Source organism: Oncorhynchus masou, unplaced genomic scaffold, assembly GCF_036934945.1.
Source record: "Oncorhynchus masou masou isolate Uvic2021 unplaced genomic scaffold, UVic_Omas_1.1 unplaced_scaffold_1053, whole genome shotgun sequence".
NCBI classification, from domain to species: Eukaryota; Metazoa; Chordata; class Actinopteri; order Salmoniformes; family Salmonidae; genus Oncorhynchus; species Oncorhynchus masou.
In genome coordinates, this window is record NW_027016843.1 from 48,889 (window position 1) to 72,353 (window position 23,465).

General features: G+C 43.8%; 1 protein-coding gene across 1 annotated transcript; it reads left to right on the top strand.

Annotated features, from left to right (window-relative positions):
* The first annotated feature begins 17,748 nt into the window (after positions 1-17,748).
* On the top strand, positions 17,749-21,310 carry LOC135539237 (erythroblast NAD(P)(+)--arginine ADP-ribosyltransferase-like). The gene is made up of 3 exons (XM_064965060.1): positions 17,749-17,835; positions 18,003-18,094; positions 20,057-21,310. The coding sequence occupies exons 2-3, from the start codon at positions 18,017-18,019 to the stop codon at positions 20,849-20,851; spliced, it is 873 nt and encodes a 290-aa protein (XP_064821132.1). The 5' UTR covers positions 17,749-17,835; positions 18,003-18,016; the 3' UTR covers positions 20,852-21,310.
* The last annotated feature ends 2,155 nt before the right edge of the window (positions 21,311-23,465 follow it).

Sequence of the window (23,465 nt, forward strand, 5' to 3'; positions counted from 1 at the left end):
CCTGACTCCTTACTCACTGGACGACATGCCTTACTCACTGGACGACATGCCTTACTCACTGGACGACATGCCTTACTCACTGGACGACATGCCTTACTCACTGGACGACATGCCTTACTCACTGGACGACATGACTTACTCACTGGACGACATGACTTACTCACTGGACGACATGACTTACTCACTGGACGACATGACTTACTCACTGGACGACATGCCTTACTCACTGGACGACATGCCTTACTCACTGGACGACATGCCTTACTCACTGGACGACATGCCTTACTCACTGGACGACATGCCTTACTCACTGGACGACATGCCTTACTCACTGGACGACATGCCTTACTCACTGGACGACATGACTTACTCACTGGACGACATGACTTACTCACTGGACGACATGCCTTACTCACTGGACGACATGCCTTACTCACTGGACGACATGCCTTACTGATGACTTACTCACTGGACGACATGCCTTACTCACTGGACGACATGACTTACTCACTGGACGACATGACTTACTCACTGGACATGACTGACTCGCTGGACGACATGACTTACTCACTGGACGACATGCCATACTCACTGGACGACATGACTTACTCACTGGACGACATGACTTACTCACTGGACGACATGACTTACTCACTGGACATGACTTACTCACTCACTAATTCAGTTGATGACAAATGTGATGGCTGCAGAGACTACATGTACAATGAACTGAACACTACCTACCTACGTCAGAAAAACATCTTCCAGGCTGTAATGAGTCCTGGCAGGTTGAAGAGGATGAAGGGAAAGTGGACGTGCTCTGCCAGAAGAGCAGTTCATGGCTATGTACTACACTACACTATACTGTACTATATACTCATACACAAATCAAGAACCCTCCATCTACCAGGACTTCAACAAAAAAGTTTGAGAACGCAGGTGGGTGTGGAACATCATCATTCCAGTATCATTCACAGCACTTCTATCTGACTGTTGCCATTCATACTTTGAAACAGCATTTAAATGTGCAACCAGAGGGGAAACGTTCTCGACCACCGTACCTCCATACACAGAGATGTGTACAGAGCTCTCCGTCGACCTCCATTTGGCAAATCTGACCATAAGTATATCCTCCTGATTCCTGCTTACATGCAAAAGTGGTCAGACGAAGGAGATGCTGGGAAGAGGGGGAAGGGCAATGCAAGTAGTCTGGGTAGTATGGAGTGGCAGGTGACATAGTGGTTAGTGCATTAGGCTGGTAACCAAAAGGTTACTAGATCAAATCCCTGAGCTGACAAGGTAAAAATCTGTTGTTCTACCCCTGAACAAGGCAGTTAACCTACTGTTCCTAAACCATACTTTTAAATAAGCTTTTGTTCTTAATTGACTTGCCAAGTTAAATAAAGGTTCAAAAATAAACATCTAAAAAATAATAAAATCAGTAGACCATTTCAGACAGTCTGCAGACAGGAAAGCGGAAGTCTTCTACAAAACAACCTCTATCGGGCTCCAGTTCTGGTAAGTTCACTGTCATTTAATCAAGAAGATGATGGTCACACATCCTCAAAGAGCTGCAAACATATTCACAAATGTGGTTCTGCCTGAACTAAACACACCTTTTCCTGGAAATTTGACAAATAGCAACTAGTGGTCATCCATAACTTTGTTTCGAACTAAGGGACCATAATCATGACTGACCAGTGACCACACAGTGCAGGGGGAGAGTTTGGGGTCATGAGTACATGTCTGTTAAGGGGACTGTTTATCTCTATAGGGATACCTTATAACAGGGGAAGGCAACCCTGGTCCTGGAGTTCCGCTGGCACTTGATGTTTTTCATTTAACCAACCTGGAATACCAGGTGTGTTGAATTTAGGAAATCACTAAGATGATCAATTAACTAAGTAGCTCAGTGTGGTGCCAAGTTGGGACAAAACCCTGCAGTACCTGGTGCTCTCCTGGAACAGGGTTGCCGACTCGTTGTGTAAAGTGGTGGAGTAAAGCAAACCATTGCATGTGGAATATGAGCTTTCTGACACAAGATCTATGAAATGGATATTACACAGGAAACCAACTTTGTGGCCTTGTGGTTAGAGTGTCCACCCTGAGACTGAAAGGGAGTTGAGTCTTACCAAAAACTCAGGACAAATGGGACCTGATGCCTCTCTGCTTGGCACTCTGCATTCAACAGATGGATTGAGGATGTAACGGCATATTTTCCTCTATTCCGTCCAATAAATATGACCACTGCCTTGGTGAGAGAGGGGCTATTTGGGACACACGCTCGCCGCAGGCTTTACTGCACGTCTGTAGAGAGGATGGCAGTGGGGCACTTCGGATAGCAGTGGGGCACTTCGGAGGGCAGTGGGGCACTTCGGACGACAGTGGGGCACTTCGGATAGCAGTGGGGCACTTCGGATAGCAGTGGGGCACTTCGGATAGCAGTGGGGCACTTCGGAGGGCAGTGGGGCACTTCGGATGGCAGTGGGGCACTTCGGATGGCAGTGGGACACTTCGGATGGCAGTGGGGCACTGCGGATGACAGTGGGGCACTTCGGATGGCAGTGGGGCACTTCGGATGGCAGTGGGGCACTTCGGATAGCAGTGGGGCACTTCGGATGGCAGTGGGGCACTTCGGATGGCAGTGGTGCACTTCGGAAGGCAGTGGGGCACTTCGGATGGCAGTGGGGCACTTCGGATGGCAGTGGGGCACTTCGGATGGCAGTGGGACACTTCGGATGGCAGTGGGGCACTGCGGATGACAGTGGGGCACTTCGGATGGCAGTGGGGCACTTCGGATGGCAGTGGGGCACTTCGAATGGCAGTGGGGCACTTCGGATGGCAGTGGGGCACTTCGGATGGCAGTGGTGCACTTCGGAAGGCAGTGGGGCACTTCGGATGGCAGTGGGGCACTTCGGATGGCAGTGGGGCACTTCTGATGGCAGTGGGGCACTTCGGATGGCAGTGGGGCACTTCGGATGACAGTGGGGCACTTCGGATGACAGTGGGGCACTTCGGATGACAGTGGGGCACTTCGGATGACAGTGGGGCACTTCGGATTGCAAGTTTACAAACAAAAGGATGCTTCTTCGTTCAAGCATATAAAACGTACAGACTTTCTAATATAAAAGATGGGGGAACGAAAATGTTCCTTATAGTTCCTCTAATTCAAATAACTTATAAGGCAATAAATGAAGGCTATTGTGTGCAGTACATTCAAGAAATCATGAGAGTAAGTGCGAGCAAGTGCGGTCAAAAAACTCTACCGCTCCCCCGTCTAACCAAGACTCCTCCTCGTAGGCCCGACTTCCTCCCTCAAATAACCTTTCCTCCTCCTGTAGCCACCGCACCGGCCGCAATGTGGGTATTCATCTCCAATAATGTCTTCACACTAATAATATAACTAATAATGCTTTGGTTATTGTATACAAATACATCCTGTCCAAGCTTCTTCATGTTACAGAAGATGGCCTCTTGCTGTTCTGGCTCAGACAAGGCTACTTACATATGCAAATCATAGTTTGTTTGAAGTAGTGTAGAGAGATACTAGTTTGGTAGAATGTATGTTTGGTAGACTCTATGTTAAAGCTGTTTTAGACATATTTGTATAAAAGACAGAACATTCAGAGCTCCATCATGTATGTGTGTGTGTATATTTATATATATATTTTTTTTTTTGATATATTTATTTACATATGAATGTATGTGATGAAATATTAGGTACGTACCTTAATGATTTATGTGATTACCTGATTGAGATATATTCCCTTGTTATTAGTGCACCTTAGTTTTTGGCTCCCCCTGTTGCCCATTGATTGTACTGTGGTAAGTGTGTTATTGATGGGATAAAGGCAGGAAGGCAGGAAGTTGGGCCTTCAGGTGGGAGGGAGTCCTAGCTCGACGTGGGAGAGGTATAGTCTTTTGACCATACATACACACATGACTGTGCAAAGCTGTCATCAAGGCAAAGGTTGGCTTCTTTGAAGAATCTCAAATTTAAAATATATTTTGATTTGTTTAACACTTTTGTTTGTTACTACATGTACATGATTACGTGTTATTCCGTAGTGTTGATGTCTTCACCATTATTCGTCAATGTAGAAAATAGTACAAATAAAGAGTAGGTGGACCCACATTTTTGACTGCTACTGTATATTATTATTTTTACAGGACAAATGTGAGGATGCACGTGCCCCATGACGTTTCTCATGGTACGTTCTGTTTTGTTGTCATGTGCACTAGAATGTGTGTGTGAAAAATCATTGGGTAACATTACATCTCCTGTCCTCTTTATACCCACCATGTGTAAATCTGGTGTAAATCTATAGAAGATATATATTACATCTCCTGTCCTCTTTACCCACCATGTGTAAATATGGTGTAAATCTATAGAAGATATATTACACACATATATATATATATATATATTACATCTCATTAAAAAGCAACTTCACTAGTTCTCAGGTTGTTCTCTGATTGGTTTAAAATTGTAAGCAGCAGCAGTAGCACCCCTTAGCAACTAACGTCTCAAATAGGAAGCTAAAAGCTCTGTGGCTAATCTGATCAACACTGTCAGGGTTAGTAGTTCCCTGTGTCTGATGTCAGAGCTCAGTACAGCTCAATCTATCAACCACAACAAGGAGAGAACGGTCTCGTTCCAGGCCAACTATATTGCTGTTGAGTTTGACGCTACGACAAATGAGCATCAAATCGCTATAACATATGATGTGGTTAACTGATATGTTAAACAGTAATCCAGGAGATGTGAGATCTGGCAGGCGACTTCAATGTAGTCAGCCTGGAACATGGCCAACATCATAAGTGGGGTTGGAGGAGAGAGAGGGGGCGGGACTTGGTTATGAAGGAAGCTTTCAGCAGCCATCTTGTTGACTGGCAGAGACAACAGAGGCCACCTGGTGGCAGTGAACTGTCATAACATCTACTGTCTATCCACAGGTTAACTGTCATAACATCTACTGTCTATCCTCAGGTTAACTGTCATAACATCTACTGTCTATCCACAGGTTAACTGTCCTAACATCTACTGTCTATCCACAGGTTAACTGTCCTAACATCTACTGTCTATCCACAGGTTAACTGTCCTCACATCTACTGTCTATCCACAGGTTAACTGTCCTAACATCTACTGTCTATCCACAGGTTAACTGTCATAACATCTACTGTCTATCTACAGGTTAACTGTCATAACATCTACTGTCTATCCACAGGTTAACTGTCATAACATCTACTGTCTATCCACAGGTTAACTGTCATAACATCTACTGTCTATTCAGAGGTTAACTGTCATAACATCTACTCTCTATCCACAGGTTAACTGTCATAACATCTACTGTCTATCCACAGGTTAACTGTCATAACATCTGTCTATCCACAGGTTAACTGTCATAACATCTACTGTCTATTCAGAGGTTAACTGTCATAACATCTACTGTCTATCCACAGGTTAACTGTCATAACATCTACTGTCTATCCACAGGTTAACTGTCATAACATCTACTGTCTATCCACATGTTAACTGTCATAACATCTACTGTCTATCCACAGATTAACTGTCCTAACATCTACTGTCTATCCACAGGTTAACTGTCATAACATCTACTGTCTATCTACAGGTTAACTGTCATAACATCTACTGTCTATCCACAGGTTAACTGTCATAACATCTACTGTCTATCCACAGGTTAACTGTCATAACATCTACTGTCTATCTACAGGTTAACTGTCATAATATCTACTGTCTATCCACAGGTTAACTGTCATAACATCTACAGTCTTTCCACAGGTTACGTTGACACTATAACTGTTGTTTTGACACCACTATAATACAGAATATCTCTAAGAGATGGAAATCCTATGTGTTACTGAGAAATGTATGGAAGTCATCCAATGATGTCATTATCAGTAACACAACCTGACAGACTGTGTCCATGACAACTGACCACACGTTGCAGTGGTAGACTTGGGGTCGAGGGGAGCATCAGAAAGACAGAAAAGGGGAACGTTAACCCTTTCTCAGCAGCATCACTTTTAGTTGAAAATGGGCCTGTGGTTTAACCAAGGTAGAGCTGTTTACATCCTCATGCATGTGTACGTGTGCAGACATGAAGATCTGCATGACTTTGTTCACGTATTTGCTTGGTGCTTCAGTGTGGGAACAGGATTTGTGGTCATGTCTGCTTGTAAAGTCAGATCTCTGACCAGGTATAAGTAGATCTTGGCAGACCGTCTGCAAAAACACGTCCTGAAGCTGATCAATACAAAACAACCTCTATCGGGCTCCAGTCTGGTAAGTCCAGCTATCAAATACCGTAAACCTCATTGGAATCTCTGCGTGATACAGCTTCATTAAATGGTGGCATTGCAGTAACTCCTATCCATTTTTAAATAGTTGATCATATCAAAGCTATGTTGTATCATGTTTTTGTATTGTTATGCTGACAATACAGTATCAAACTTGTCCTACTCAGTATAGAGTTATGGAGTAAACATGATGTCAAGTGGCATGTAAATGTCCATTTTCATCTTCCTTGGGCAATGCTCAATTTCCAAAAAAGGGCAGAGAAATAAGATCAACAGATTCAAAACTAACTAGTAAAAACAGCTAATAGGAGACCGTCACGAGTTTGTATTGTATGAATGAGACCTGTACTGAAGTGGCATTTTAGCTATGCAAATAGCAGATAAAGGATAAATGGCTGTCCGGAAGGAGGGAGGCGCACCAAAGTGAAGACAACTTGGTAACATCACAGCCACAAGCACCAGAGAGCTGTAACCTGATAATAACTAGGATCACCTTTGAGTCTACACTAGATTGCAATGAAGATGGTGAAGTTTGTAGTGTGGGCTGTTTTCTCAATGACCTTCAGTATGGTCAGTGGAATGGTATGTTTGTTTGTGTGCACGTGTCACATACCTTAACTGAATGTTTAAAATGAATTTTAAATCCTAAAAAGGTGAAATAGCTGAATCCTTTTCCTCCTCTCCACGGTGAGGCCTGACACCGTTCTGGACATGGCACGTTCATCTGTCCATGATGCGTACAAGGGCTGTGTTCCAGCGATGTTGACGAAGGTGAACCTGAACGATGAGATTACAGCCAATATTGTCAGGACCCGGTTTCGAACCTGGGTCTCCGGAGTGAGAAACAGTCACTTAACCAACTGAGCCACGAATAGTCAGCAGAACCCAGAAGATGAGGCAGACACAGCAGTACTTAAGACGGTGTATTTAATAAAGAAAAAATCCTTAAATACAAAAAATGGCAAATCCAAAAGGTGGTAGGAAAAGCACAAAAAGGCCTCAAAAGAAACTCACAAAAAATAAACAAAAACAAAAAAACAGAATACCACAAGAGCGTCACCCGGAATCGACAAGAGTACACAGAACACTAGGGCAGGGTGCTAACATACAAACACAGAGCACAGAACTGAGGGGAACTAAGGGTTTAAATACAATTAGAGGAAACGAGGCACAGGTGCAAATAATAATGGGGATCAAGGGAAAAACATAAGGACAAAAAGCACAATGGGGGCATCTACTGACCAAAACCCGGAACAACCCTGGCCAAATCCTGACAGAATCCCCCCCCTAGGAACGGCTCCTGACGTTCCTACCAGCTCTCTCAGGGTGGAGGACCCTGACCGTAGCCTTCCCAGTCCACCAGATACTGCCAGGACCGCTGCACCCGGCGGGAATCCAGTATCCGGTGGACGGTATAAGCCGGCTGGCCTCCAATGACACGAGGCGGAGGGGGAGGTCTGTCTGCCGGGACAAGGGGAGAAAAAACAACAGGTTTTAACAATGAAACATGAAATGTGGGATTAATCTTAAGGGATCTGGGTAAGTGTAGGCGATAAGAAACTGGGTTAACTCTCCTGGCAACCTTGAAGGGACCGATGTATTTTTGGGACAGCTTGCGAGACTCCACCCGTAGAGGTAAGTCTCTTGTGGAGAGCCAGACTCTCTGGCCGGGGCGCAGGGTAGGCCCGGGACGGCGACGTCTGTTGGCTTGTTGTTGATACCTCTGTGAGGAACGCATAAGATTAAGACGGGTCTTCCTCCACATAAGCCGACAGCGTCTGACGAACTTCAAGGCTGAAGGCACTCTGGTCTACGGTTGAGTTCTCTCTCTCTCAGACGCTGGTCAATGCGTGAGGCCAACTTGATCAGGGACTCGAGATTGCACCTGTGCCTCGTTTCCTCTAATTGTATTTAAACCCTTAGTTCCCCTCAGTTCTGTGCTCTGTGTTTGTATGTTAGCACCCTGCCCTAGTGTTCTGTGTACTCTTGTCGATTCCGGGTGACGCTCTTGTGGTATTCTGTTTTTTTGTTTTTGTTTATTTTTTGTGAGTTTCTTTTGAGGCCTTTTTGTGCTTTTCCTACCACCTTTTGGATTTGCCATTTTTTGTATTTAAGGATTTTTTCTTTATTAAATACACCGTCTTAAGTACTGCTGTGTCTGCCTCATCTTCTGGGTTCTGCTGACTATTCGTGGCTCAGTTGGTTAAGTGACTGTTTCTCACTCCGGAGACCCAGGTTCTGACAGAAACACAGAGCCAAAAATGAACCCAGAGGCAGCCAGTTCCCAGGACCTTTTTGCCACGCTGTCCCACCACCAGGAGACTGTCCAACGCCACGAAGCCGCCCTGGTTCAGCAAGAGGCCTTAATGGCTAGACATTCTCATCTTCTGTCGGAGATGCTGACTTCCATAAAGCAGATATCTGATCGACTTACCCCGGCAACGGTTCCCGTCCCAGTACCTCAGGTTCACGTACCCATGGCAGTTAACCCCCTGGCTGAACCTCGTCTTCCACCTCCCCAACGGTTCTCAGGTGATCCAAGTGCTTGTAAAGGCTTTCTCACTCAATGTTCTCTCTCCTTTGAGCTGCAACCTTCGTCGTTTCCCACCGACCGGTCTAAGATCGCATATATCATTACCCTGCTGTCGGAAAAAGCCCTGGCCTGGGCTACTGCTGTGTGGGATGCCCATAGTTCCTGCTGTGCCAGCTACTCTGCCTTTGCTGAGGAATTCAAACGAGTGTTTCAAGGCCCAAGCAGTGGTTCTGACTCAGCCAAACAGCTCCTGACTCTCCATCAAGGTTGGCGCAGCGTGACGGACTATGCCATCCAGTTCCGCACGGTGGCAGCAGCGAGTGGCTGGAACAACGAGGCGCTCACGGTGTGCTTTCTGAAAGGCCTTTCCGACACTATCCAAGATGAACTGGCCACTCGGGAACCACCGGACAATCTCGAGTCCCTGATCAAGTTGGCCTCACGCATTGACCAGCGTCTGAGAGAGAGAGAACTCAACCGTAGACCTCTAGCCCCTATCAGTCCCAGCTCCGAGTCCCCACCTTTATCATCGCTGGCTCCACCGGAACCCATGCAGATTGGACGCATCTCCCAGGCTGAGAGAGACCGCCGGATGAGGGAGCGACGCTGTCTATATTGCGGCAAACCGGGCCATTTCCGTTCCACGTGTCCCGGGCTCCAGGGAAACGCTCTGTCCCGTACAGACCGGGGGAACTGTAACGGGAAACATAACCTCCTCCCATCCGTCCAACTCCCGTCTGCTCATTCCAGTCACCCTCTCCTGGGACAACCACAAGCTTCACCTTCAAGCCTTGGTAGACTCTGGAGCCGCAGGTAACTTCATGGATGGTGTCTGGGCGAAGGAGAATGGCGTTCCCTCTGAACCTCTAAGTGACCCCATGAGGGTTACTACATTGGATGGAAGCCCTTTGGGATCTGGACTTGTCACTCATGTCACTACCTCCTTGAGACTTTCAGTTTCACAACACCAGGAATTGATGAACTTTCATTTGATCTCCTGTTCCGAGTTCCCTCTCGTCCTTGGATACCCCTGGCTTCACAGCCATAATCCTCACATCGACTGGTCTGTGGGCACTATCAAGCAGTGGGGTCCTACGTGCCAAGCTACTTGTATTTTCCAGAATTCCCCGAGTTCTACTCCCGAGTCTTTAGAATCCATCGACCTGACCCGAGTTCCCGAGTGTTACCATGACCTCAAACTGGTGTTTAGCAAACAGAGGGCCACCATGCTACCACCCCATAGATCTTACGATTGCCCCATCGACCTGTTTCCGGGCACTTGCCCCCAGGGGTCGGATCTTTTCCCTATCTCCACCCGAACGAGCTGCTATGGATACCTACATCAAGGACTCTCTGGAAGCAGGCCTCATGCGTCCATCAACCTCCCCGGCGGGAGCAGGGTTTTTCTTTGTGGCCAAGAAAGATGGTGGATTACGTCCTTGCATCGACTACCGGGGACTCAATGACATAACCGTCCGTAACCATTACCCGCTACCCCTTATGGCCACAGCCTTCGAGCTGCTCCAGGAAGCAGTTGTTTTCACTAAGCTTGACCTGCGGAACTCATACCATCTTGTGCGGATCAGACCTGGTGACGAGTGGAAGACCGCTTTCAACACGCCTACTGGTCACTATGAATACTTGGTGATGCCCTTCGGCCTGACCAACGCCCCAGCGGTGTTCCAAGCGCTCATAAACGATGTGCTTAGGGATATGCTTAACATATTTGTGTTCGTTTACTTGGATGACATCCTCATCTTTTCGAGCTCCCTTCAAGAACACACTAAGCATGTCAGACAAGTACTCAAACGCCTCCTGGACAGCCATCTGTACGTTAAGCCGGAAAAATGTGAATTCCATTCATCCCGAGTACAATTCCTGGGATTTGTAGTGGAACCCGTCGAGTCCAAATGGACCCTAGGAAGGTAGGGGCGGTAGCGGATTGGCCCACCCCCAAATCCGTTAAGGATGTTCAGCGTTTCCTGGGCTTCACAAACTTTTACCGCAAGTTCATCAAGAACTTCAGTTTGGTGGCAGCTCCTCTCTCAGCTTTAACCAAAGGTGGCAATGCAAGGTTTTTGTGGGGAAGAGAAGCTGAGACGGCCTTCCAAGGACTCAAGCAGCGCGTCCTCTCTGCTCCCATCCTGATACTACCGACTACGGATGAACCATTTGTGGTGGAGGTAGACGCATCAGAGGTTGGTGTTGGAGCTGTCCTGTCTCAGAGGGGTGAAGACAAGAAGCTTCATCCGTGCGCTTTCTTCTCACACCGGCTTACCCCGACTGAGAGGAACTACGATGTGGGGGATCGTGAACTCCTAGCGGTTAAGATGGCATTGAAGGAATGGAGACACTGGCTCGAGGGGGCTTCTCACCCGTTTCAAGTGCTTACGGACCACAAAAATCTGGAGTATATCCAGCAGGCGAAGCGATTGAACTCTAGACATGCTAGATGGTCTCTTTTCTTCAATCGATTCCAGTTTATCCTCACCTATCGGCCCGGGTCGAAGAATCTCAAACCGGATGCCCTGTCCCGAGTCTACGCTCCTGCCATTCGAGATGACACGGACATGCCTGTCCTTCCTGCTGCTAAGATTGTGGCTCCGATCTCGTGGCAAGTTGAGGATACCGTGAGACGTGCTCAAGCTAGCGAACCGGACCCTAAAGGAGGCCCTGCCAATCGGTTGTTTGTCCCCAAGGCAGTGAGGACTCAGGTCCTTCTGTGGGGGCACTCCTCTCGCCTCACCTGTCATCCGGGCGTAGGTCGCACCTTGGAGTTCATCCAGCGTAAGTTCTGGTGGCCTACCATAAGAGAAGACGTTGCCACTTTCGTCAATGCCTGCCCCGTGTGCTGCCAGGGCAAATCTTCTCACCTCCGCCCTCAAGGACTCCTTCACCCTTTACCTGTTCCCCACAGACCCTGGTCCCATATCTCATTGGACTTTATTACTGGACTTCCTCCATCCCATGGCAATACTACTATCCTAGTCATAATCGACAGGTTTTCAAAGGCGGCCAGGTTCGTCCCTCTGACTAAGTTACCTTCTGCCAAGGAAACGGCTGAGTTGGTAATTAATCATGTGTTCCGAGTCTTCGGCATTCCTCAAGATGTGGTTTCTGACAGAGGTCCCCAGTTCGCCTCAAGGTTTTGGAAGGCCTTCTGCCAACTCATGGGGGCTTCTGCCAGTCTATCTTCAGGGTACCATCCGGAGTCCAACGGCCAAACAGAGAGGATGAATCAAGAGCTGGAAACCACCCTCCGATGTATGACTCGTGACAACCCGTCCACATGGTCATCCTTTATTGTTTGGGCCGAATACGCGCACAACACCTTGCGCTCCTCCTCCACTGGTATGTCCCCGCACGAGTGTCAGTTTGGCTATGCTCCTCCATTGTTCCCGGACCAGGAGGCAGAAGTCAGAGTGCCTTCAGCCTTGAGGTTCGTCAGACGCTGTCGGCTTATGTGGAGGAAGACCCGTCTTAATCTGATGCGTTCCTCACAGAGGTATCAACAACAAGCCAACAGACGTCGCCGTCCCGGGCCTACCCTGCGCCCCGGCCAGAGAGTCTGGCTTTCCACAAGAGACTTACCTCTACGGGTGGAGTCTCGCAAGCTGTCCCAAAAATACATCGGTCCCTTCAAGGTTGCCAGGAGAGTTAACCCAGTTTCTTATCGCCTACACTTACCCAGATCCCTTAAGATTAATCCCACATTTCATGTGTCATTGTTAAAACCTGTTGTTTTTTCTCCCCTTGTCCCGGCAGACAGACCTCCCCTCCGCCTCGTGTCATTGGAGGCCAGCCGGCTTATACTGTCCACCGGATACTGGATTCCCGCCGGGTGCAGCGGTCCTGGCAGTATCTGGTGGACTGGGAAGGCTACGGTCCTGAGGAGCGCTCCTGGGTTCCTGCCAAAGACATCCTGGACCCTGACCTCATTCGTCAGTTCAGGGTCCTCCACCCTGAGAGAGCTGGTAGGAACGTCAGGAGCCGTTCTAGGGGGATTCTGTCAGGATTTGGCCAGGGTTGTTCCGGGTTTTGGTCAGTAGATGTCCCCATTGTGCTTTTTGTCCCTATGTTTTTCCCTTGATCCCCATTATTATTTGCACCTGTGTCTCGTTTCCCCTGATTGTATTTAAACCCTTTGTTTCCCTCAGTTCTGTGCTCTGTGTTTGTATGTTAGCACCCTGCCCTAGTGTTCTGTGTGCTCTTGTCGATTCCGGGTGAAGTTCTTGTGCTAGTCTGTTTTTTGTTTTTGTTTATTTTTTGGTGAGTTTCTTTTGAGGTCTTTTTGTGTTTTTCCTACCACCTTTTGGATTTGCCATTTTTTGCATTTTAGGATTTTTTCTTTATTAAATACACCGTCTTAAGTACTGCTGTGTCTGCCTCATCTTCTGGGTTCTGCTGTCTATTCGTGGCTCAGTTGGTTAAGTGACTGTTTCTCACTCCGGAGACCCAGGTTTGAAACCGGGTCCTGACACAATGAATGTTTGAAAACCGTATACCGTGGAACCAAACGTGTTTACAAGGGTCAATTAAATCAAGAAATTAGATTTGTCAAATTCCTCTCAACCTCTACTTCTCAGACTCTTTGCTGCAGAATTTGGAACTGAAAATTGTTTTGAAATTGAAACATGCTATGGTGCCTCTGTGAAAAATATACGATCATGGGGTCACTTGAGGCAGAGATTTTGATCCCTCCTTATGAGAAATTTAAAATTGAGGAAGTGAAAAATAGAAACACAGTCAAAGACCTGTGGTGCAAAGTTGTTTTCAAACTGAAAAGTGCAACATATCTAAGTGATCTGAACTGTGCTTTAGTGTAAATACAGATCAAGCCCCTGTTAGGAATCAGATAATGATTCTACTACTTTGCCGTATTTGGAGAAACAGATAGGTAATATATCCGTAGCTATTTGCATTGAGATTTAAGTTCTTAATATGACATTTTGCATTTATTGAAATCTGTCATCTAGATGGTGCCTCTGTCTACAGCTTCTATCAATACCAACACTGTCATGTTATAAACCACTGCCTTAAAATGTAAGTTATGTCAACATGGGAAATGTTAACATACCCTCATATTAGTATACAAGTTCATTCAACTCCAAATTGTACATCCAGGGTCAACTTATATTGTGTGAATACAGCAAACTATTGAGTCATGTGCGTGGTCCATATCTTTTTGAGAGATACATTCATCTTGGTTCATTTTCCGTCAAGATGTTTAAATCCAACAAGTCTACCTCTGCTTTCTATACGTTTTTAGACCTAGAATCAACATGCACATCATCCAAAGGAAAAACAAAGAAATGAAGAGATATAAGAACGACCACTTGATTTCTATGCTATACCTGTGGTGCTAAAGGAATGATATCCCATGACATTGATGTGAGGCTCTAAATAAGTCTCAGATTACATAACAACAAGCACAAATGTGGAAATATGTACTACATTTACGGGGTTATAATAAAGTATGACAATTACATAAAAGTATTAAAAACTAGTCATATTATTCACAATTACTGAATGTCCCTAACCAGTGGGTTGAATCCTTTCTCACTCATCTTACTCACAGTGTTGTTTTAAAAGTCAGAGCCATGTCTGCTACACGTTCCTGCACCATTAGAATGTTTTCTGTCTGCTTGGCCTTTATAACAATCGATCGGACAATAGCTACATCTAATCACTCAGTTGCTGAATATATCCTATAACATGTAAATATACCTGGTTCTGTCCATACTGGTCTTTATTCTGTCCCTTTGAATAAACCTCAACCACAACATTACATAATACTGTGTTCAATAGTGCCTCTAACCATTTCTGCCTTGAGATAATGTAAATTCTGCCTTGAGATAATGTAAATTCTAGCTTGAGATCATTTGAATTCAACCTTGAGGTTTTAGGCTATTGTTCCAGCCCAGCACTAAAATACCTCATACCACTAGTTAAAGCCACTGTCTGCAAGGTGCCCAGTAATTTCACATACTGAAATAGACCCCTTAAGTAGTCTTTTTACATTTGTTGAAGCCATTGTCTCCACATGACTTATTGTATTTGACATTTAAGAAGAGAGGGTGGATGAGTGTGGTATTGACTTGGGAGCAGGGGGATGTTCAGTAAGAGGGGCAGTAGACCAGTCTTCTGAAAATGTATAACAACTCAACAGCATGTTACTAATTCATAGTGCTGTATGGGAATGGCTCTATCCTGCAGTACGTTATCAGGTAAAGATACAGAGCTAGCCTTGTGTTAATGTTCCTGTCCAGGCAGAACTATAAGCCTTGTGTTAATGTTCCTGTCCAGGCAGAACTATAAGTCTTGTGTTAATGTTCCTGTCCAGGCAGAACTATAAGCCTTGTGTTAATGTTCCTGTCCAGGCAGAACTATAAGCCTTGTGTTAATGTTCCTGTCCAGGCAGAACTATAAGCCTTGTGTTAATGTTCCTGTCCAGGCAGAACTATAAGCCTTGTGTTAATGTTCCTGTCCAGGCAGAACTATAAGCCTTGTGTTAATGTTCCTGTCCAGGCAGAACTATAAGCCTTGTGTTAATGTTCCTGTCCAGGCAGAACTATAAGCCTTGTGTTAATGTTCCTGTCCAGGCAGAACTATAAGCCTTGTGTTAATGTTCCTGTCCAGGCAGAACTATAAGCCTTGTGTTAATGTTCCTGTCCAGGCAGAACTATAAGCCTTGTGTTAATGTTCCTGTCCAGGCAGAACTATAAGCCTTGTGTTAATGTTACTGTCCAGGCAGAACTATAAGCCTTGTGTTAATGTTCCTGTCCAGGCAGAACTATAAGCCTTGTGTCCAGGCAGAACTATAATGTTAATGTTCCTGTCCAGGCAGAACTATAAGCCTTGTGTTAATGTTACTGTCCAGGCAGAACTATAAGCCTTGTGTTAATGTTCCTGTCCAGGCAGAACTATAAGCCTTGTGTTAATGTTCCTGTCCAGGCAGAACTATAAGCCTTGTGTTAATGTTCCTGTCCAGGCAGAACTATAAGCCTTGTGTTAATGTTCCTGTCCAGGCAGAACTATAAGCCTTGTGTTAATGTTCCTGTCCAGGCAGAACTATAAGCCTTGTGTTAATGTTCCTGTCCAGGCAGAACTATAAGCCTTGTGTTAATGTTCCTGTCCAGGCAGAACTATAAGCCTTGTGTTAATGTTCCTGTCCAGGCAGAACTATAAGCCTTGTGTTAATGTTCCTGTCCAGGCAGAACTATAAGCCTTGTGTTAATGTTCCTGTCCAGGCAGAACTATAAGCCTTGTGTTAATGTTCCTGTCCAGGCAGAACTATAAGCCTTGTGTTAATGTTCCTGTCCAGGCAGAACTATAAGCCTTGTGTTAATGTTCCTGTCCAGGCAGAACTATAAGCCTTGTGTTAATGTTCCTGTCCAGGCAGAACTATACGCCTTGTGTTAATGTTCCTGTCCAGGCAGAACTATAAGCCTTGTGTTAATGTTCCTGTCCAGGCAGAACTATAAGCCTTGTGTTAATGTTCCTGTCCAGGCAGAACTATAAGCCTTGTGTTAATGTTACTGTCCAGGCAGAACTATAAGCCTTGTGTTAATGTTCCTGTCCAGGCAGAACTATAAGCCTTGTGTTAATGTTCCTGTCCAGGCAGAACTATAAGCCTTGTGTTAATGTTCCTGTCCAGGCAGAACTATAAGCCTTGTGTTAATGTTCCTGTCCAGGCAGAACTATAAGCCTTGTGTTAATGTTCCTGTCCAGGCAGAACTATAAGCCTTGTGTTAATGTTCCTGTCCAGGCAGAACTATAAGCCTTGTGTTAATGTTCCTGTCCAGGCAGAACTATAAGCCTTGTGTTAATGTTCCTGTCCAGGCAGAACTATAAGCCTTGTGGTAATGTTACTGTCCAGGCAGAACTATAAGCCGTGTTAATGTTCCTGTCCAGGCAGAACTATAAGCCTTGTTCCTGTCCAGTAATGTTCCTGTCCAGGCAGAACTATAAGCCTTGTGTTAATGTTCCTGTCCAGGCAGAACTATAATCCTTGTGTTAATGTTACTGTCCAGGCAGAACTATAAGCCTTGTGTTAATGTTACTGTCCAGGCAGAACTATACGCCTTGTGTTAATGTTCCTGTCCAGGCAGAACTATAAGCCGTGTTAATGTTCCTGTCCAGGCAGAACTATAAGCCTTGTGTTAATGTTCCTGTCCAGGCAGAACTATAAGCCTTGTGTTAATGTTACTGTCCAGGCAGAACTATAAGCCTTGTGGTAATGTTCCTGTCCAGGCAGAACTATAAACCTTGTGGTAATGTTCCTGTCCAGGCAGAACTATAAACCTTGTGTTAATGTTACTGTCCAGGCAGAACTATAAGCCTTGTGTTAATGTTACTGTCCAGGCAGAACTATAAGCCTTGTGTTAATGTTACTGTCCAGGCAGAACTATACGTCTTGTGTTAATGTTCCTGTCCAGGCAGAACTATAAGCCTTGTGGTAATGTTCCTGTCCAGCCAGAACTATAAGCCTTGTGTTAATGTTCCTGTCCAGGCAGAACTATAAGCCTTGTGTTAATGTTCCTGTCCAGGCAGAACTATAAGCCTTGTGTTAATGTTCCTGTCCAGGCAGAACTATGAGCCTTGTGTTAATGTTCCTGTCCAGGCAGAACTATAAGCCTTGTGTTAATGTTACTGTCCAGGCAGAACTATGAGCCTTGTGTTAATGTTACTGTCCAGGCAGAAGTAAAAGCCAAAGTCCAAAAAAGGACAGAAGAATTAGACCAAAGTATATAAAGGAACTATTAAAAACAGCCAATGGGAGGCTGACACGAGAGTCTGTGGTGTATGATAGTCAAATTTAAAGTTCACGTGGGTTCTACGTAAATGGTCAGACAGGATAAAATACAGCCCCGACTGAAGTAGACACACCAAGAGCAACAACAGATAGAGACACACCAAGAGACATCAAAGTCAAGAATACCTAGTGAAGCTACACCCAACAGGAGCACAAGAGTCGTAACGTAAGTTGTAACATTTATTAGACTCTGACTTAGAATAATTACATTTTTCCTGGAGGGAACTTCTATAATAATAATAATTTATCATTTATATTCTTAAACTTTACTATAAGTGACTATTGCTGACCACTATACGATCACTGTTCCCTTTGCATGTTGTTTTACTACAGGACCTGTTGAAGTCATGGGGAGAGAAAACATCCTATCCATTGCTTTGCTGTGTGTCTTCCATGATTGGACTCTGGGTGTGGAATCAAAGATGGTAAGAATCTCTGAAATCTGTTACATTGAATTATAAGATCTTTTTTTTTTAGCACAAAGGCTTTTTGGGTATTTTTCACTATTCAGCATAGAAGTACATTTCATGTTACTTGCCACTGGCCACTTTAAATACCATGTGTCAGTTCTTTCTCTCCTTTTTGTTTGGGGGGGGATGCTACGGTTGCCATGGGTAACCAACTTGAAAAATGTAGAATTACTACATTACCCATAATGCTCATTAACTGAACGTTCCAATTTACCGTGGAAATCATGCATCACAATAGTAATTATATTTCTATGGTGAAAGGTCTTCTTTGAGGTAGGGCGTGAGATGACTTCCTTTTACTGTGCTCGGTCGCATAATAGACATGTGTGGTCATACAAGGTTCCACTGGTGGAATCAGTAGCGTAAAAATGATTTACATGGCCCCAGTTGCATTTGCAACCACATTACTTTTCTATGCAAATTCAATAATAGTTGCACAAATAGGCTGACAGTGAACAAAATAACCATAGACATGAAGTTGACAATAGCTTTTTTAGTAGCATAAATACATTGTATTTCTATGGTTGCAGCCCTAAAACATGTAATTGCATTTAATCAAATGAATCCGATCTCAATGTGTTACCACCCTTAGAGCGGGGATACCTCTGTGGTTCATTAATTAATATAAGAAAACTGTTATGGAAATACTACTCACTCTACAGAGCACGCTATTACAGCTTCAAATTAAACCAATTATTGCTTTGTAGCACCTACAGACTGTAGTCTTAAAAGAGGCCAAAATGACACAACACAACTGAATCATTTTTCAGTAAGTCATGAGAAAGTATTCCTGAATAAGTTTGAATTCCTATGAATGTGTTATAACAACCAAAGAGTGCCACTTTACCAATCGTGGTGGAAAATAATGAATGAATCAGTTACGAGTGCTTGTAAACACTAATGTGTCTTCTCTGATTGTTCCCAATACATGTATAAGTATGTTTACACATAAAGGCTTCATAACATACATGTGCAACAGAGACATTTGGCAGAGACAATGTAGCTTTCTTATAACCCATGTGGAGTGGGTGCTATAATGCTTATGTCATTACTGTATAAGACTACATAAAACTATGTAAGCTTATAAAGAGTTTACGATAATAGGGCTTTATGACAATGTCATGCATATAAAGGCTTCATGACTGTTTATGTCATGCATATAAAGGCTTCATGACTCTTTATGTCATGCATATAAAGGCTGCATGACTCTTTATGTCATGCACATAAAGGGGCCATGAATGGGGCCATGTATCGTGAGATTTTGAGTGAAAACCTCCTTCCATCAGCAAGGGCATTGAAGATGAAACGTGGCTGGGTCTTTCAGCATGACAATGATCCCAAACACACCGCCCGGACAACGAAGGAGTGGCTTCGTAAGAAGCATTTCAAGGTCCTGGAGTGGCCTAGCCAGTCTCCAGATCTCAACCCCATAGAAAATCTTTGGAGGGAGTTGAAAGTCCGTGTTGCCCAGCAACAGCCCCAAAACATCACTGCTCTAGAGGAGATCTGCATGGAGGAATGGGCCAAAATACCAGCAACAGTGTGTGAAAACCTTGTGAAGACAGAAAAGGTTTGACCTCTGTCATTGCCAACAAAGGGTACATAACAAAGTATTGAGATAAACTTTTGTTATTGACCAAATACTTATTTTTCACCATAATTTGCAAATAAATTCATTAAAAATCCTACAATGTGATTTTCTGGATTTTTCCCCCAAATTTTGTCTGTCATAGTTGAAGTGTACCTATGATGAAAATTACAGGCCTCTCTCATCTTTTTAAGTGGGAGAACTTGCACAATTGGTGGCTGACTAAATACTTTTTTGCCCCACTGTATAAAGGCTTCATGACTCTTTATGAATAATACATTTCACCACTGTAATTAAAGTGTTACCATTGTCTCTTCCCTTTCCTGAAGATTCATCCCCGACTGAATCGTCGTAATCTCGACCCAATACACCTTGACATGGCCCCTGACTCTATCGATGACTCCTATGAGGGCTGCAGGGAGAATATGCTCTGTGAGGTGACAAACAACTTCCTACCAAATGAGAAAAATATTGACAGCAAATTCAAAGGCGCTTGGGAAGATGCTATGAAGGTGTATGACAACAACTATCGCTCTAACAATGAACTGTCTAATGACCATTTAAGGGCAATTCATGTGTATGTGAATACAGGAAAGAACATTTTCGAGTCATTCAATGAGGCCACTCGTACCCTAGGGAAGCGCTACAAGACCGATTACAAGTATCACTCCTTGCATTTCCTGTTGTCTGATGCCTTACGTATTCTTAATAAAGCCCAGGGGGGAAAGTGTGGAAAAACCTTTCGTGGAAGCACTCGAGCTTTCCAAGGAGAAATAGGTCACACCATGCGATTTGGACAATTTGCTTCATCATCTACTGACGAGCATGTGGCAAAAATGTTTGCAAATTGGAAGACATGTTTTAAGATCACTACCTGTTTTGGTGCTTCCCTGGCAGGTTTATCTCAATTGAATGATGAAGAAGAGGTGTTGATTCCCCCATATGAGGTTTTCAAAATTCTTGAGGTTACCAAGAATAAAGAATTGGAAGATAAGGACAAAGATGAGAAGAGTGAATGTGAGATTGTCTACGAACTAGAAAGCACAAAAACAACCCAAAGTCAATTGAATTGCAATATTGTCGAAAAAGACCAAAAAATAGACCAACCCTGTCACATCATGTAACACCTGACATTAGTGACATGTGAATGTCTTGGTGTTAAGGGATTTTTTATCAATAATGACTAATTATGTATACATTTCAATCAGGACTGACTAATCAGAATACTATTATGTTACTGTATAGATGTATGAATTTTCTTTTAATCCTAGTACTGAATATAATGTGTGTAATTATAATCAAGAATTAGAACAATGACTGTCTGTTCCTTGGTAGAAATGAATGAATTTATCGTCAGGCTGGCTAGAATGCTTATCTACACAGGAAGACCTTGGCTCGGTCATAAATGATCTAAATTGGTGAGAGACGATGTAGGAAGGCTTGAGAACTAGACGGCCTTTGTACCAGGGTGAAGAAGAGACGGGACAGTTCGAAAACTAATGACGTCATTTTCAGTTTATAACCTGTGGTAAACTGTATCATGTTCAGTACTCTCGAGAATAAACGCTATTGCTTGACTTTGAGACTGGTCTCCTCCCATTTTATGCAAATAAGTTTCTTACAAATCCTTAGAAATGGGCTGAGTGTATTAATTTAATTGGGTATTAAACATATAGGAATTTAATTCCTCTAACACTCGGTCAAGGTCAAGGTCCAGGCCAACTTCCTTGTAGACGTTGCATTGCATCAACCAATGGTCGGTTCCCACTATGGCCAAGCTGTGAAGTCAAAATTGTCTGTAACATAAACAATGATGGGAAAAAAAGTGGTCTGGTGGTGTTGTGTCATGAAGTGTTGCAAAGAAGCTGGAAACGTGGAAATATTTAGTACAGGGATGGGCAACGGCAACCCACGGGCAATTCCTTCTCTCCACCCCATGGCAAAATGTGTAGAATTACAGAAAATGAGCTGGAAAACAGCTTATTTTCCCCTCCGCCCCTGGCAAAAGGAGTAGAATTGCATTAGTTAGTTAGAAAACTGCTAAATGTTCTCTACATCCTATGGCAAAATGTGTAGAAATGCACAAAATTAACAGTGAAAAATAAAAAACATTTCTGCTGTCAAGAGTGGGGCCACTAAATGTTTTGCTTGCAATAGGTGTGGGGGAGGGGGGCAACTGCAGCCCGTCATCTTGAGTTCAGATTTTTTGTGGTCCCCACCCTCATCAATGTTGCCCATCCCTGATTTAGTAAAAGTCTCACGTCTTTTTTGAACTTCTGGTGTACTACCCTTTTGACTGACCTAAATCTTCAAATTATAATATTACATAGTTAAGCAGAACATGTGCCCGCCCCCCTCTTCTGAATTATAATATTACATAGTTAAGTAGAACATGTGCCAGCCCCCCTCTTCTGAATTATATTACATAGTTAAGTAGAACATGTGCCCTCCCCCCTCTTCCGAATTATAATATTACATAGTTAAGTAGAACATGTGCCAACGCCCCCTCTTCTGAATTATAATATTACATAGTTAAGTAGAACATGTGCCAGCCCCCCTCTTCTGAATTATAATATTACATAGTTAAGTAGAACATGTGCCCGCCCCCTCTTCTGAATTATATTACATAGTTAAGTAGAACATGTGCCCTCCCCCTCTTCTGAATTATAATATTACATAGTTAAGTAGAACATGTGCCAACCCCCCTCTTCTGAATTATAATATTACATAGTTAAGTAGAACATGTGCCCGCCCCCCTCTTCCGAATTATAATATTACATAGTTAAGTAGAACATGTGCCCGCCCCCTCTTCTGAATTATAATATTACATAGTTAAGTAGAACATGTGCCAACCCCCCTCTTCTGAATTATAATATTACATAGTTAAGTAGAACATGTGCCAGCCCCCCTCTTCTGAATTATAATATTACATAGTTAAGTAGAACATGTGCCAGCCCCCCTCTTCTGAATTATATATACATAGTTAAGTAGAACATGTGCCAGCCCCCTCTTTCTGAATTATAATATTACATAGTTAAGTAGAACATGTGCTCGCCCCCCTCTTCTGAATTATAATATTACATAGTTAAGTAGAACATGTGCCAGACCCCCTCTTCTGAATTATAATATTACATAGTTAAGTAGAACATGTGCCAACCCCCCTCTTCTGAATTATAATATTACATAGTTAAGTAGAACATGTGCCAGCCCCCTCTTCTGAATTATAATATTACATAGTTAAGTAGAACATGTGCCAGACCCCCTCTTCTGAATTATAATATTACATAGTTAAGTAGAACATGTGCTCGCCCCCCTCTTCTGAATTATATTACATAGTTAAGTAGAACATGTGCCAGCCCCCCTCTTCTGAATTATAATATTACATAGTTAAGTAGAACATGTGCCCGCCCCCCTCTTCTGAATTATAATATTACATAGTTAAGTAGAACATGTGCCCGCCTCTCTATTCTGAATTATAATATTACATAGTTAAGTAGAACATGTGCCTGCCTCTCTCTTCTGAATTATAATAGCACATGGTCCTCTGATTATAGTTAAGATATCATATTATATGACACACTGAACTAACAAAGTTAAATGGTTCAATAAAATTATATGGGAAAACTACCAATTGGTACTGGGGGAATATTTACTGAAATACATTTTGTTCAGAAATATCAAACAATGGATAACAACAACTACAAAACATTCTCAAATATTACAAAAATACATTTCCCC